General features: G+C 37.1%; 2 protein-coding genes across 11 annotated transcripts in view; one reads left to right on the forward strand and one right to left on the reverse strand.

Moving 5' to 3' along the window:
• The window catches only part of CEP290 (centrosomal protein 290), a 97526-nt gene that overhangs the window by 78152 nt on the left and 6587 nt on the right, over positions 1-12787 (forward strand). For all 6 annotated transcript variants that reach the window (XM_057486885.1, XM_057486883.1, XM_057486886.1 and 3 more), the window contains 6 exons: positions 896-1060; positions 1564-1686; positions 2673-2845; positions 5772-5913; positions 6655-6728; positions 7300-7394. In XM_057486885.1, the coding sequence (XP_057342868.1) occupies positions 896-1060; positions 1564-1686; positions 2673-2845; positions 5772-5913; positions 6655-6728; positions 7300-7394 (772 nt within the window). The remainder of the gene's footprint in view (positions 1-895; positions 1061-1563; positions 1687-2672; positions 2846-5771; positions 5914-6654; positions 6729-7299; positions 7395-12787) is intronic.
• Positions 1-12787, reverse strand: part of LOC118931952 (RNA 5'-phosphate and 3'-OH ligase 1) — a 36627-nt gene that overhangs the window by 5763 nt on the left and 18077 nt on the right. The window contains exons 8-9 of one of the 5 annotated variants that reach the window (XM_057486910.1): positions 3700-3755; positions 1808-1836 (exon numbers count right to left, since the gene is read on the reverse strand). The exons of 1 other annotated variant lie outside the window; for it this stretch is intronic. In XM_057486910.1, coding sequence (XP_057342893.1) covers positions 1823-1836; positions 3700-3755 — 70 coding nt within the window. In that variant the 3' untranslated portion in view covers positions 1808-1822. Of the gene's footprint in view, positions 1-1807; positions 1837-3655; positions 3759-12787 lie in introns of those variants that run through there. 3 more of the 5 variants (XM_057486909.1, XM_057486907.1, XM_057486906.1) reach the window with 3 other exon arrangements.

Consider the following 12787-nt stretch of genomic DNA (forward strand, 5'->3'; position numbering starts at 1 on the left):
TATGAGGACAAGGCCAAAGAGTCAAGCCCCTGCTGATCTCATGTTGGTGAGTGGCACAAATGGAAGCAATCACAATACAAAAACATATTCAAGTAATACTATTATATATATGATGGATTTAGTGAATATAATGCACATTATTTAAGAAGTGTTCAGAACAAGTATCTTGCTGATAGCCATCAGTTTTATTTCATTTCATAAATAAAAATCTATTTGTTAATTTGGCCTTTTCTAAGTTAACTATGAAAATATATACTAAAATTATTTAAAAGTTCAGATTTTAGGATTATTGCACAGTGTGAATACTAAAGTGTAAAAACATTATTTTACTCAGCTGTTAAAAACTGTTTTCCCTTTAAATTATATGCAGTTAAAACTTAATTGGTGACCAGTCTCTTAGTAACTTTAAAACAGGTTTTTTTCAGACATCTCTTCTATTTATATTGGTTAGAAACTGAGTTTCTAATCAATGGCTGAATTCTGCAATTCAGATTTGGTAACTCATGAACTCTTTAAAGACACAATTTTTTGTAGCTTTTTTCCAAATAAAGAAAACTCCTATGCTGGAAAAGACATTAGCTAAATATAATATTTAGGTTCTTAGCTTTATTCATTTGGAACAGACATCAAGGCTAGATTATTAGCTGTTACTTAGCTGTTATCTACATGACTTGAGGAATATCAGCTTCTCTTGAGTCTTGATTTTCTTGTATGTAAAGTAAGAATTATCATTCCCATCACATAGGGTTATTGTAATGAATGTAAGTAATACAAGCTTTGGTTTCAAATATTAGGAATTAACAGCGAGTATAATAATGAGCCTATAATATTGGTACTTTATATTATACTCTCTAAAATATTTGCTCAAATAAAAAGTTAATATATTCTTTTGCAGTCTGGTAGAAGTGGAAAGACAGTTCCAGAACTAGAAAAAACCATTGGTTTAATGAAAAAAGTAGTTGAAAAAATCCAAAGGGAAAATGAACAATTGAAAAAAGCATCAGGAATAATGACAAGTGAAAAAATGGCTAATATTGAGCTGGAAAATGAAAAGTTGAAGGTAATATTTAAAATATGATCATCGGGTAGAATGTTTTACCACTGTAATTTGTATTCATTTTTTAGGTAAATTTTAAATGTACTGCATAAAATTGTTTTAATGGATGCAATAGATACTTTACACTACAGAGAAAAAACTTCACTGGAGACAAGGCTAAGAGTAATTAGAGTAACTCCACTTGGTCATATTATTTCAAGATCAATGGTTCTCCCTCAGGCAACGTAAAATAATTACATGTGTCTTTTTTCAAAAATGCAGATGCCTACACACCCATTTCTGAGATTGATTAGATTCTTTTGTGATATTGTGATTTTTTTTTTTTAAGTCATCACTTTATTCTAATGTGTGGCCAAGGTGGGGAACCTTTACTTCAGACGACTGGTATTAAAGGGAAGACTTTAATTCTATCAAATATGGGCTCTAAAACTATTTGGAAATAAGTTTAGTGAGTTTACAAGGTCATCTTTTATTTCATTTCGATAATGTATAGTTTTTACTATTAGGCTGAATTAGAAAAAGTCAAAGCTCACCTGGGACGTCAGCTGAGCGTGCATTGTGAGTCCACGACCAAAGGCACAGAGAAAATTGTTGCTGAAAACGAAAGGCTTCGTAAACAACTTAAAAAAGTATGACTTTCATTGCTAATTATTACTTTTTATTTTAACTAACATCTTATAAAAACTGAATGAAAAGTGATGAGAGTGTCTATTCAAAGTAGATAGTAAAAGAGATTTAGAAAGTTTGTGATTATGCTTGCCACTTTCACCATGAGGAACCTTGAAAATAAAAAATTAATGAATTAAGAGCCAGTAAATGTAGAAGCTACACGGTTGGGATCCAAATCCTAGCTCTGTTACTTGTCAGCTGTGGGAACTAGGGCCAGCTGCTAGCCCCTCTCCGTCCCCCCATGTCCTCATCTGTAACATCGGGAAGTGGGTTAATATTGGTGCACATGACTTAGAACAGTGCTTGATGTACAGTAAGGAGTATGTGAAACTGTTTTGTTAAACAGCAAGATTCCTTTCTATTTAACTGGCAAAAATATATTCCTTGCTCCAGACAATGGGTGGTGGGTGGTGGTATTTATATGGATGATGCAGTGAATAAATTGAAATTAATATTTTTAAACTAGTTACTGTGCAATAGTATCTAAACATACTGTGAGGCCAGAGTGATACTTTGCTTTGGATATGGATGTTTAATAGTGGAAATAATTTATGATACTTACACACAGTTTACATTTATGGCTGGGTCTCTCAAGTTTTAGAGTCAAAACATTTTTAAATGTGTAAGGACAAACTACCTCTATCTCATTATTCTATAAATATTACAAAGATGACTAATTTAAAGGAACCAAATGACAAACTTAAAATAACTACTAGAGTAAAATACTTGTAAATATATTTTTCTAACCTCATTTACATGATTGGTGGTTCTAATATGATCATATTGCTGTTTGAGAGTAAAGGAAATGTTGGAAATTTTTATTGCAGTTTTAATCAGCATTTAGAGTTTATTTTTGTTTTCTAATTTCTAGCAATAATTTTGAATACATTGCACCTAGGTGAGTACTGTGTTTTGTCATAGTATACTGACTGGCTCCTAATGATAGGAAACTGAAGCTGCAGAGAACCTGCGGATAGCCAGGAATAATTTAGAGATTTTGAATGAGAAGATGACAGTCCAACTAGAAGAGACTGGTAAGAGGTTACAGTTAGCGGAAAGCAGAAGTCCACAGCTTGAAGGTGCTGACAGCAAGAGCTGGAAATCTATTGTTGTTACAAGGTAGGAACAAATAGTTGAAAACTCGCACAAAGTTGAATCAGATCTAATTCTGCCATTATTGTTTTGAAAAGACTATGACACTGTTCTGATTAACTTAGCTCTTTCCCAATGAACTGTTTGGTTGGTGCTTTTTTCCTTTCCTAGTATCATCAAAGTCTTTATCTTCCTTAAGATATCTAAGGAACTTAGGTGGCAGAGCACGGGACAGAGCAGAGCAGAGGCTGGGCTCTGGGTGTTGGAGCTGGGTGGGCGGCATGAAGCTGCTGTCAGCCATGAGCTTGGACTGATGGTGTCCAGCGTCTCCTACATGCTCTTTTTTTCCAGCTACAACTCAACTTCATTGTGTTCATTTTCTACCTCAAGTATAAGCCAGGCACAGTTAAGCTGTCTCGTCACAACCTGCGCCATGCTAGATCTGGGCCGCGCTGCAATTTGGCAGTTACATTCTGGGCAACTTGTTCTTCAAAGAGTCCCGACGGATGAATTCAGCAACAGCTCTAGTGTCTTCCTGGCCTCTGCGTTCTGGCACTAGATTTTCTCCACCCCATGAGCCATTTCTACAAATACGTGTGACTGCCTTTCCCATAAACTGTGGCTGTGAAAGGGGTGATGGGAATTCACGAGTAAGCATTCATACATTCACTGCCACTATCATGAGTAGTTTAACATGACTCTGATAAGTCAGTAAAAGGCTTTGGTGTCATTCTCATTTCCAGACTGCTCAGCAGCTACTTCAAGGAGTATAGAAGCCAGAGAGCAATGAGATTGTGCCATGTCCTTTCCCGATAAAATTATCTTGTATGAAGTAACATCTGCTGGCCCTATTTAGAAAGACAAAGTCATCTTTATCTTACCATATAAACAGAGTTCCTTATGTCCACATATTTCCAGTTTCCCCTTTGATGTCCACCTGCTGTTTAGAATGGACTTGATGAGAGGTGGACTGGTGGTCACCGTCAATACAACTAGGACAGGAGCCTCAGCACTGTGAGGCTACAGCAAGGCCCACAGTGGGCCTGCTGCACTGCGCTTGCCTGTCAGCCAAAGGGAAGGCTATGCAAGTAGATCAGAGGGCAGCCCGGGTGGCCAGGCAGTCCTACAGAAGGGTCCTCGGTTCCTATCCTAATACCCTACTAAGAGCATTGAGAATCCACTCGTTCCCCCTGCGGCCCTCTCTCTTCTACCAGAGGGCAAGCGTGAGGGTTTGGTGAAATAGCATATGTGATAGTATAAGGGGGAAAAGGAGTCACTTTTGCCTGCTTGGACCCGAGAGAGGCTCTCAACCAGCAGTGCTATCACAGCTGATTTCTTGGTTGGTCCTTTATTTCCTTCTACAGACACATATGGACGCAAAAGATTTCTGGATGTATTCATTCAGCAGACACCTATTCAGTACTTACTGCATACCAAACACCATCCTTTATTTTCAATGTATTTCTAAAAGGCCTACTTGGCTGAAGTTCTTTCAGAGAACCTGGGAGCTTTCATGGCTTAGAAATACCTAATTCTCACTGGGACCTTAAGTAAATTACATCTCTTTTGTGAGTCCAACTTTTTTTAAACTGTGGAAATGATAATCCCTGCCCTACTTTCTAAAAAGGGCTCTGAAGATGCAGACAAGGTTATTAATGTGATAGCGTTTATAAAGTTTATGAACATTTGAGAGGGTGGTTGATATTTAACCATAATTGAAGATGACTTTGCCTTTTAGATTGGTTTTTAAGCTACAAATTGTACAGGTAGCTGAGCATAAAGTAAGCCTTTGGTAAACCCCTTTGAAAAAGACTTAAGTAAGTCCTAGTGGAATCCACTGGACAGAAGACTAATTCTGATCCTTGGCATCAAGCCTCCCTAAATCCACCAAAAAATTGCTTAGGTCTGCAGCTGGGATCTCACAGCCAGCTCAGTGAAGTGGTTTGGAGATCACTTCTGGGACTCATGACACACTACGTCTTCCTCATGCTGAAACCATTATAGTTGCCTTATACTTTACTCAACAAATTAATGGTATCTATTTTGTCAGGCCTTATACTGACTGCTGAGACATCAGAGAGAGAGGTTCTCTGACTGGGTGGCATTTGAGCAGAGAACTGAATGTAAAAGGAGTGAACCACTTCTCATGCTCCACTTTGGCAGTGTTTGTCAGGCCAAGATCATTGCCTTCTAAGTTTCTAAGACTTATGAAAAGCTTGCATTAAGATACTTTTCCTTCCTTGTACTACCCTTACCTGATTTTGTTACAAAAGTGTTCTTTTTCTTGTCTCTGGAAAAGTTTCAATATTTTAATTGTTGTCTCTCTTTAGGTATGATGTGCTTATAAAACCATTTTGGCACAGTGTTATAAAATTTATTTTGGAGTCTGGGTTTTTTTGAACTGTTGATCATTTCTTTCAGTTACAAATCTGTTCTGATTTTACAAGCTTTGTTCCTCCATCATCACATGCTCTTTCTCTCACCCGTGCTTTTGCATGTTCTTCTTATTCCCCTTCCAGCAGTGCCCTTTGTTTTTTTTTCTACTTGGATGCCTCCCTTTTTGGTATGTTTGTGTGTATGTACGTGTCTTTGAAATGCTTTAATTTGCAGTGTTTATATTCCTAAGAATATCCAATAATATTTGATATTCTGATGAATTTTCCTTTCTGCTTTTTGTGACTGAAAAAGGTATTAATTTTAGTATTTTACAATGATCAAATTCAGGCTCCATCCTGGGAAACATCTAAATCCTCTATTTTAATGTACCTCTTAACTAGGGATATTCATCCTTTGTCACCTAGTGCTAAATAAATACTCACAGAAGATTTGACTAGAAGAAACAATATGACAAGATATTGTTCCTTATTTTTAATGGAATAATTTGAACTAGCTTTTAAATCAATGAGAAAAATTTTTTCCATGTCTCTATCTTTTTTTTCCTTTATACTTTCAGAATGTATGAAGCCAAGTTGAAAAAATTGGAAACTGATATTGCAAAAAAAACCCATAGCCTTACTGATCTTAAACAGCTTGTAAGACAAGCAACAGAAAGGGAACAAAAAATTAAGAAATATACTGAAGACCTCGAGCACCAGGCAAGTAATGCAGCTTTGTTTTTTGTTTTTTCACATTGTAAAACAATCCATTGTATGTCAAGCCACTTCTTGGTACTGTCTTTTGAAGGTAAAAATGAACTATTAAGTCTTCCCCCGGAGGCCTAAGAGTGGCGCCACTATTCACCCATTTGTTTAAGCCAAAAACCTTGGGTCATTAAATCCTTTCTTTCTCTCATACCCCACATCTTTTTTATTATATCATCTCAGCTCTATTTTCAAAATGTCCCAAATGTGACACTGTCTCAGTACCTCTAAACACTGCCAGTCTAGGCCAAGCTATTCTCTCACATCTGAACTTTTGCAAAATTTCCTAACTGGTCTCCCTGCTCCTACTCTTGCCTTGTTTCACCTTGTCCCTGATTCAGTCAATTCTCCACGTAATTGCCAAGCAAACAAAACAAAGAAAATCACAGCAGTCCCATTCTTAGAATCTTCCATTGGTTCCCTAATTATCCCAGAATGAAATTTAAAGGCTGTTTTCATGATCTGGCATCTGGTTTCCTCTTTCACATGTTGTATCCTCTATGCCTCGGACAAGCCTAACACGAGCAGTTACTTAATAACTGTTAAATGAATAATGAACAGAACACCATAAATGTGTGCTCAGGAGCTTTTGAAAACCCAACTTTTAATGTTTTCCTTTATTGAAATGTGTATCTTTATAAAACCTCATACGTTTCCATGTCAACTTTGTCTTTCAACTTTTCATTGTGCCCAAAGATTGAGATTCTCAAACATATTCCTGAAGGTGATGAAACAGAACAAAGTCTTCGGCGGGAGCTTCAAGTTCTTAGGTATATTATCTGTTCACCTACTTTTTTTTCCTTAATTATCTTTTAATATAACCAGGTTTGTTATGTCTAGAGATGATGAGGACTTTTTAACCTTGCTGCCAAATAGCTTATCAGCCTATTTTCATTCTTATGCCATTCTTGTACATCATAGATACAATAAAAAGGCAAGCCAAATCCTAATATGGGTGTCAAGTTCGTAATTTAGTTTAAATTTTAATAGCATAGAATATATCAAATGCTAGCTTTCCAGAGGTACAAAATAATGAAAGAGAGAAAAACAATTCTTCACTGCCAGGGTCTGTGTAACATACTCTCATGAGACTCCTCCGGTAGGAAAACTACTCTTCAAAATGATATCAGGTCAGGTTTTAAGAAAAACATGAAGAATTTTGATTTCATGACCTCTGAGAATGGTAGCACTGCAGCAGTGACGATAAATGAATAAATGTTTACCTTTGTAAATATAAGCAAGTCTTAAGCACTGTACATCATACAGTTCTTAAGAAATGCCCATATAGTTCACGGAGCAATGTCTGTGTTTTTGTTTTAACACATTACCACTGTGTTCTAGACTTGCTAATAGTCAGCTGGAGAAAGAAAAAGCAGAATTAATCCATCAGATAGAAGTTAACAAAAACCAAAGTGGAGCTGAAAGCACCATACCTGGTAAGTGTATTTTATAACTAATAATGGAAAGTTTACTAACCCAAGATTTTGAATTAGGGTTTGCCTTTTTTGTTTGTTCAGATTTTTGGTAACTATCTTCCTAGAAAAACAAATCTCTAATGTAAGTTTTTAGAGGTGTTTCCTCCATGCAACAATAAATTGAGCTGTTTGTAATATTGAGTAGCAACTATTCCAAGTGTTTTTGCTCCTTGTGTTCCGTATGGATGTTACCGTATGGATGTTACAGATTTAATATGATTAGGTCTGTTGCTTCCAGTTTCTAAGTACAGGCCCTTTTAAGCCCTCTGAACATTATCTTCTAAATGTTACTGTCATCTTGTTGATAATGTAAAAACTACATAAGTAATCTTTCCTACATTTTTTTCCTTTTACAAAGTCACAGTCTGTTCTTCTATTCCCTTCCATTTGCATTCAGAAGTAATGACTCCCATATGCATGTTTATACATATAGACTTAATGTATGTGTATATATATCTACACACCCAAAATGAAGTTGATCCCCATTATTTGCAGATTCTGTACTTGCAAATTCACCTACTCACTAAAACTTACTCATAACCTCCAAGTCAGTACTCATGGTGCTTTTGCAGAGATACAGAGCAGTGAAAAATTAAGTTATGACCCACACTTAACAGATGAACTCCAACAGGTTCTGCGCTTGTCCAGCTTTCATACAGAGGTGATCAGAGAAAGGAAACACTAAGGGGCAGTGCCGTAAAGAGCCAAGAAACTCCGGTTTGGGAGCGAACTGGACGAATTTAGATCCCTGCTCTGACATTTGTTAGTAGTGCAGCCTCAGAAGTCATTTGACACTTCTCAAGTTCGTTTTCTCTTTTGTAAAAGAAAATAGAAGCTACTAAGATGAAATGTTTCCAGGATTTAAGATTATAATCTACGTGAGATATTTGTGTATGTGTTCTAAGAGTAATGACTCATCACCTAGTCATTGTTCATGTTGACTTTCTAGAACAGAACTGCAAATGAGAATCAGTTATTTGTATGTATATTTGATAGCTTAATGGAAATGCCAAATTCTATTCCAAACAATTAATACCGATTTATATTTGTATATTAGTTTTTGACTATTTTCATATAGCTTTTTCAGTATCCTACCATACAGTCCTGTTGCTATTTTGTATTAAAACTATGATTTATGAGTTGTACCAGACACTGTGCTTAGTGCTTTACAAGCATTTTATATTTTAATGATTACAATTCTGTATGGTGGGTATCACTGACTCCATAAACAGATTCAAAGAGGTTAAGTATCCTGTTCCCAAGGTCACTGCAGCCACGAAGTGGCAGAGGCAGGATGAAACCTAAATCTATGAAACTCCAACACTGCTTGCCTTTCCTTGCTGTTAACCACTGCACTGCATTGCCGCATACATAAACCTCTCAACAGTCTTGGGGCAGCCAGCTTCATCTTACTAGATACAGTGCCCTCCACCTGTTAATGCTGTTGACATTAGGCAAGTTCTTTCTGAACTTCAGTTTCCTGAGAGGGAATTTCTGAACCCTCATCGTCTCCTAGGAGATAAGGATCCTATCATATTTAAAATACTGTTAAAGCTCAGAATTAAACCAAAACTATTTTGGAAATTCTAAGGCACTACTCAAGTACAAGTTTTCACTAAGCTAACTTTTGCAAAGTGCGACACACAGTAATTACTTTTACTGCATTATTTCCTTACCAATCTGTGTAACATGTAGCATCCCACTAAGACAATCAACTCAATATATATAGCATCCCAGTGAGAGTGAACCAACTGTGTAAAAAAATCAGCACTTCCTACAAAGGTGAAGAGTGCTTTGAAAAGTATGATTTTGCTCTGCCTTCCAAAGGAAGGTGAGTTCTGACTCCGTTCGCATAAGGGAGGATATGGAAAAAATTTCCTGTCTCCAACTTACAATTAGGGTGGAGACCATTCTAAGGGCACCTTAATAGAATGTGCTTCCTGTCCCATTCATGAAATTGCATTGGTTGCCCAGTATTTTCTCTAACTAGCACTATTTTAAAAATTTTACCCTTCAGTGGCTGTAAAATGTGACCACAAGACACATCATATGTAGTATTTAAAGAAAATAAGTTTCTAGCAAAGATGGCAATTAGTCCTATTGCCCATTGATTCTTGTTATATTAGACGTGTTAACTCTGGTAAACTGAAGTCCTTGTGCTATAGTTGTATACTTGTGTTTCCTACCAAAGTCATCAGGATTTATTCATCTTTGTGTTACCCACCCGTTTAGAACATTTTTTTTTTTTTAGATAATTATTTTTTATTGAAGGGTAGTTGACGCACAGTATTACATTACATTAGTTTCAAGTGTACAACACAGTGATAAAACATTTATATACATAACTCTAGGTTCCAGCTATCGCCCTACCAAGCTGTTACAATATCTTGACTATATTCCTTATGCTATACATTACATCCCGGTTACTTATTTATTTTACCATTCTGTATAGGGGAGTCAATGCTCAATGCAAAATCATTAATCCACCCCAAGCCTAATTTTCGTCAGTCTCCAATCTTCTGAGGCATAACAAACAAGTTCTTACATGGAGAACAAATTCTTACATAGAGAATAAGTTACATAGTGAACAGTACAAGGGCAGTCATCACAGAAACTTTCGGTTTTGCTCATGCATTATGAACTATAAACAGTCAGTTCAAATATGAATACTCATTTGGTTTTTATACTTGATTTATATGTGGATACCACATTTCTCTCTTCATTATTATTATTTTTAATAAAATGCTGAAGTGGTAGGTAGATACAAGATAAAGGTAGAAAACATAGTTTAGTGTTGTAAGAGAGCAAATGTAGATGATCAGGTGTGTGCCTGTAGACTATGTGTTAATCCAAGCTAGACCAGGGCAATAAAACATCCACGTATGCAGAAGATTTCTCTCAGAACAGGGGGGGTGAGGTTCTAAGCCTCACCTCTGTTGATCCCCAATTTCTCACCTGATTGCCCCCCTGCGACTGTGCCTGTCTTAGGTTGTTCCTCCCTTGAGGAATCTTACCCGTCTCTGGTTAACCAGTCATCTTCCGGGGCCATACAGGGAAATGTGAAGTTGGTAAGTGAGAGAGAAGCCTTATTGTTTGAAATGGTTAGCTTTTTATTTCTTTGCATATTTATGCTCTGTAGTTTCTATGCCCAGCATTTGTCTTGAGGTATCTTTACCACTTGGAAGAATTATGATACTCGGTAAATTTGATATGAGGCACGAATTCTATTTAAGGGTTGTAATTAGGAAAGAAGAAGAAAAGCTATAGAAGTAGCAGGCGGAAGAAAACATGGGAAGATTGATTATTTCTTTGACATATCTTCTTGTAGAGTAACTTCAGCATGTATAAGTTTTAAGCTACTACTTAAATTGTGCACACACATTAACATAATAGGAGTATAGTTACATAACCAAAGCATACCTGTAATTACCAGCCATCTCCAGTGAAACCAAGAAAACCAGTTAGGCACCTTGGGCATTTGTGAAAACTTATCTATGATATGGTGGATATTGTCCAACTGAACTTGAACAGTCTGAGAGAAATCAGACAAATTAAAACAACCCATTCCTGGGGAATGTTCACATCCCTTATGTTCTTTTAACAGTAAATAGTCTGTAGTTGTAAGATTTTGGAGGGCTACAATTTGCACTTCTCCTAATTCTTGGTTGAGTTCCAACAGTATAGATCCAGTCCAATTTGTTGTTTTACTGTATGCACAGGCTAGCTTAGATATCTCCTTCATTCCCATGGCAAGTCCAGGAGCTGGTGGGATGAGTGCATCTACAGCTGTAGCAGTGCGTGGATCTTTGTTGGGGTTTTTTGATGATCATCTTCTGGCATGAGTCTTCCAGAGAGTGCAGATGTTGGAAGTTCTCTTTCATATCGTATCTTAGTTCATTTTCGGGGTAGCCCAATTAGGCTTTGATCTTCTGTATAAACGCAAACAGACCCTTTGCCTACACTTTTATATGCCCTTTATACCCTTGTGTAGAACTCATTGGAGGTTACCACACGGGAACTGCCCTTTTTTGTTTTGTTTTGTTTTGTTTTGTTTTGCTTTTGGTATCACTAATCTACACTTACATGACGAATATTATGTTTACTAGGCTCTCCCCTATACCAGGTCCCCCCTATAAACGCCTTTACAGTCACTGTCCATCAGCATAGCAAAATGTTGTAGAATCACTACTTGCCTTCTCTGTGTTGTACAGCCCTCCCTTTTCTCCTACCCCCCCTTGCATGTTAATCTTAATACCCCCCTACTTATCCCCCCCCTTATCCCTCCCTGCCCACCCATCCTCCCCAGTCCCTTTCCCTTTGGTACCTGTTAGTCCATTCTTGAGTTCTGTGATTCTGCTGCTGTTTTGTTCCTTCAGTTTTTCCTTTGTTCTTATATTCCACAGATAAGTGAAATCATTTGGTATTTCTCTTTCTCCGCTTGGCTTGTTTCACTGAGCATAATACCCTCCAGCTCCATCCATGTTGCTGCAAATGGTTGGATTTGCCCTTATCTTATGGCTGAGTAGTATTCCATTGTGTATATGTACCACATCTTCTTTATCCATTCATCTATCGATGGACATTTAGGTTGCTTCCAATTCTTGGCTATTGTAAATAGTGCTGCGATAAACATAGGGGTGCACTGATCTTTCTCATACTTGATTGCTGCATTCTTAGGGTAAATTCCTAGGAGTGCAATTCCTGGGTCAAATGGTAGGTCTGTTTTGAGCATTTTGATGTACCTCCATACTGCTTTCCACAATGGTTGAACTAACTTACATTCCCACCAGCAGTGTAGGAGGGTTCCCCTTTCTCCACAGTCTCGCCAACATTTGTTGTTCTCTGTCTTTTGGATGGCAGCCATCCTTACTGGTGTGAGGTGATACCTCATTGTAGTTTTAATTTGCATTTCTCTGATAATTAGCGATGTGGAGCATCTTTTCATGTGTCTGTTGGCCATCTGTATTTCTTTTTTGGAGAACTGTCTGTTCAGTTCCTCTGCCCATTTTTTAATTGGGTTATTTGTTTTTTGTTTCTTGAGGCGTGTGAGCTCTTTATATACTCTGGACGTCAAGCCTTTATCGGATGTGTCATTTTCAAATATATTCTCCCATACTGTAGGGTTCCTTTTTGTTCTATTGATGGTGTCTTTTGCTGTACAGAAGCTTTTCAGCTTAATATAGTCACACTTACTCATTTTTGCTGTTGTTTTCCTTGCCCAGAGAGATATGTTCAAGAAGAGGTCACTCATGTTTATGTCTAAGAGATTTTTGCCTATGTTTTCTTCCAAGAGTTTAATGGTTTCATGCCTTACATTCAGGTCTTTGATCCATTTTGAATTTACTTTTGTGTTT

This window comes from Manis pentadactyla, chromosome 10 (assembly GCF_030020395.1).
Source record: "Manis pentadactyla isolate mManPen7 chromosome 10, mManPen7.hap1, whole genome shotgun sequence".
Classification (NCBI taxonomy): Eukaryota; Metazoa; Chordata; class Mammalia; order Pholidota; family Manidae; genus Manis; species Manis pentadactyla.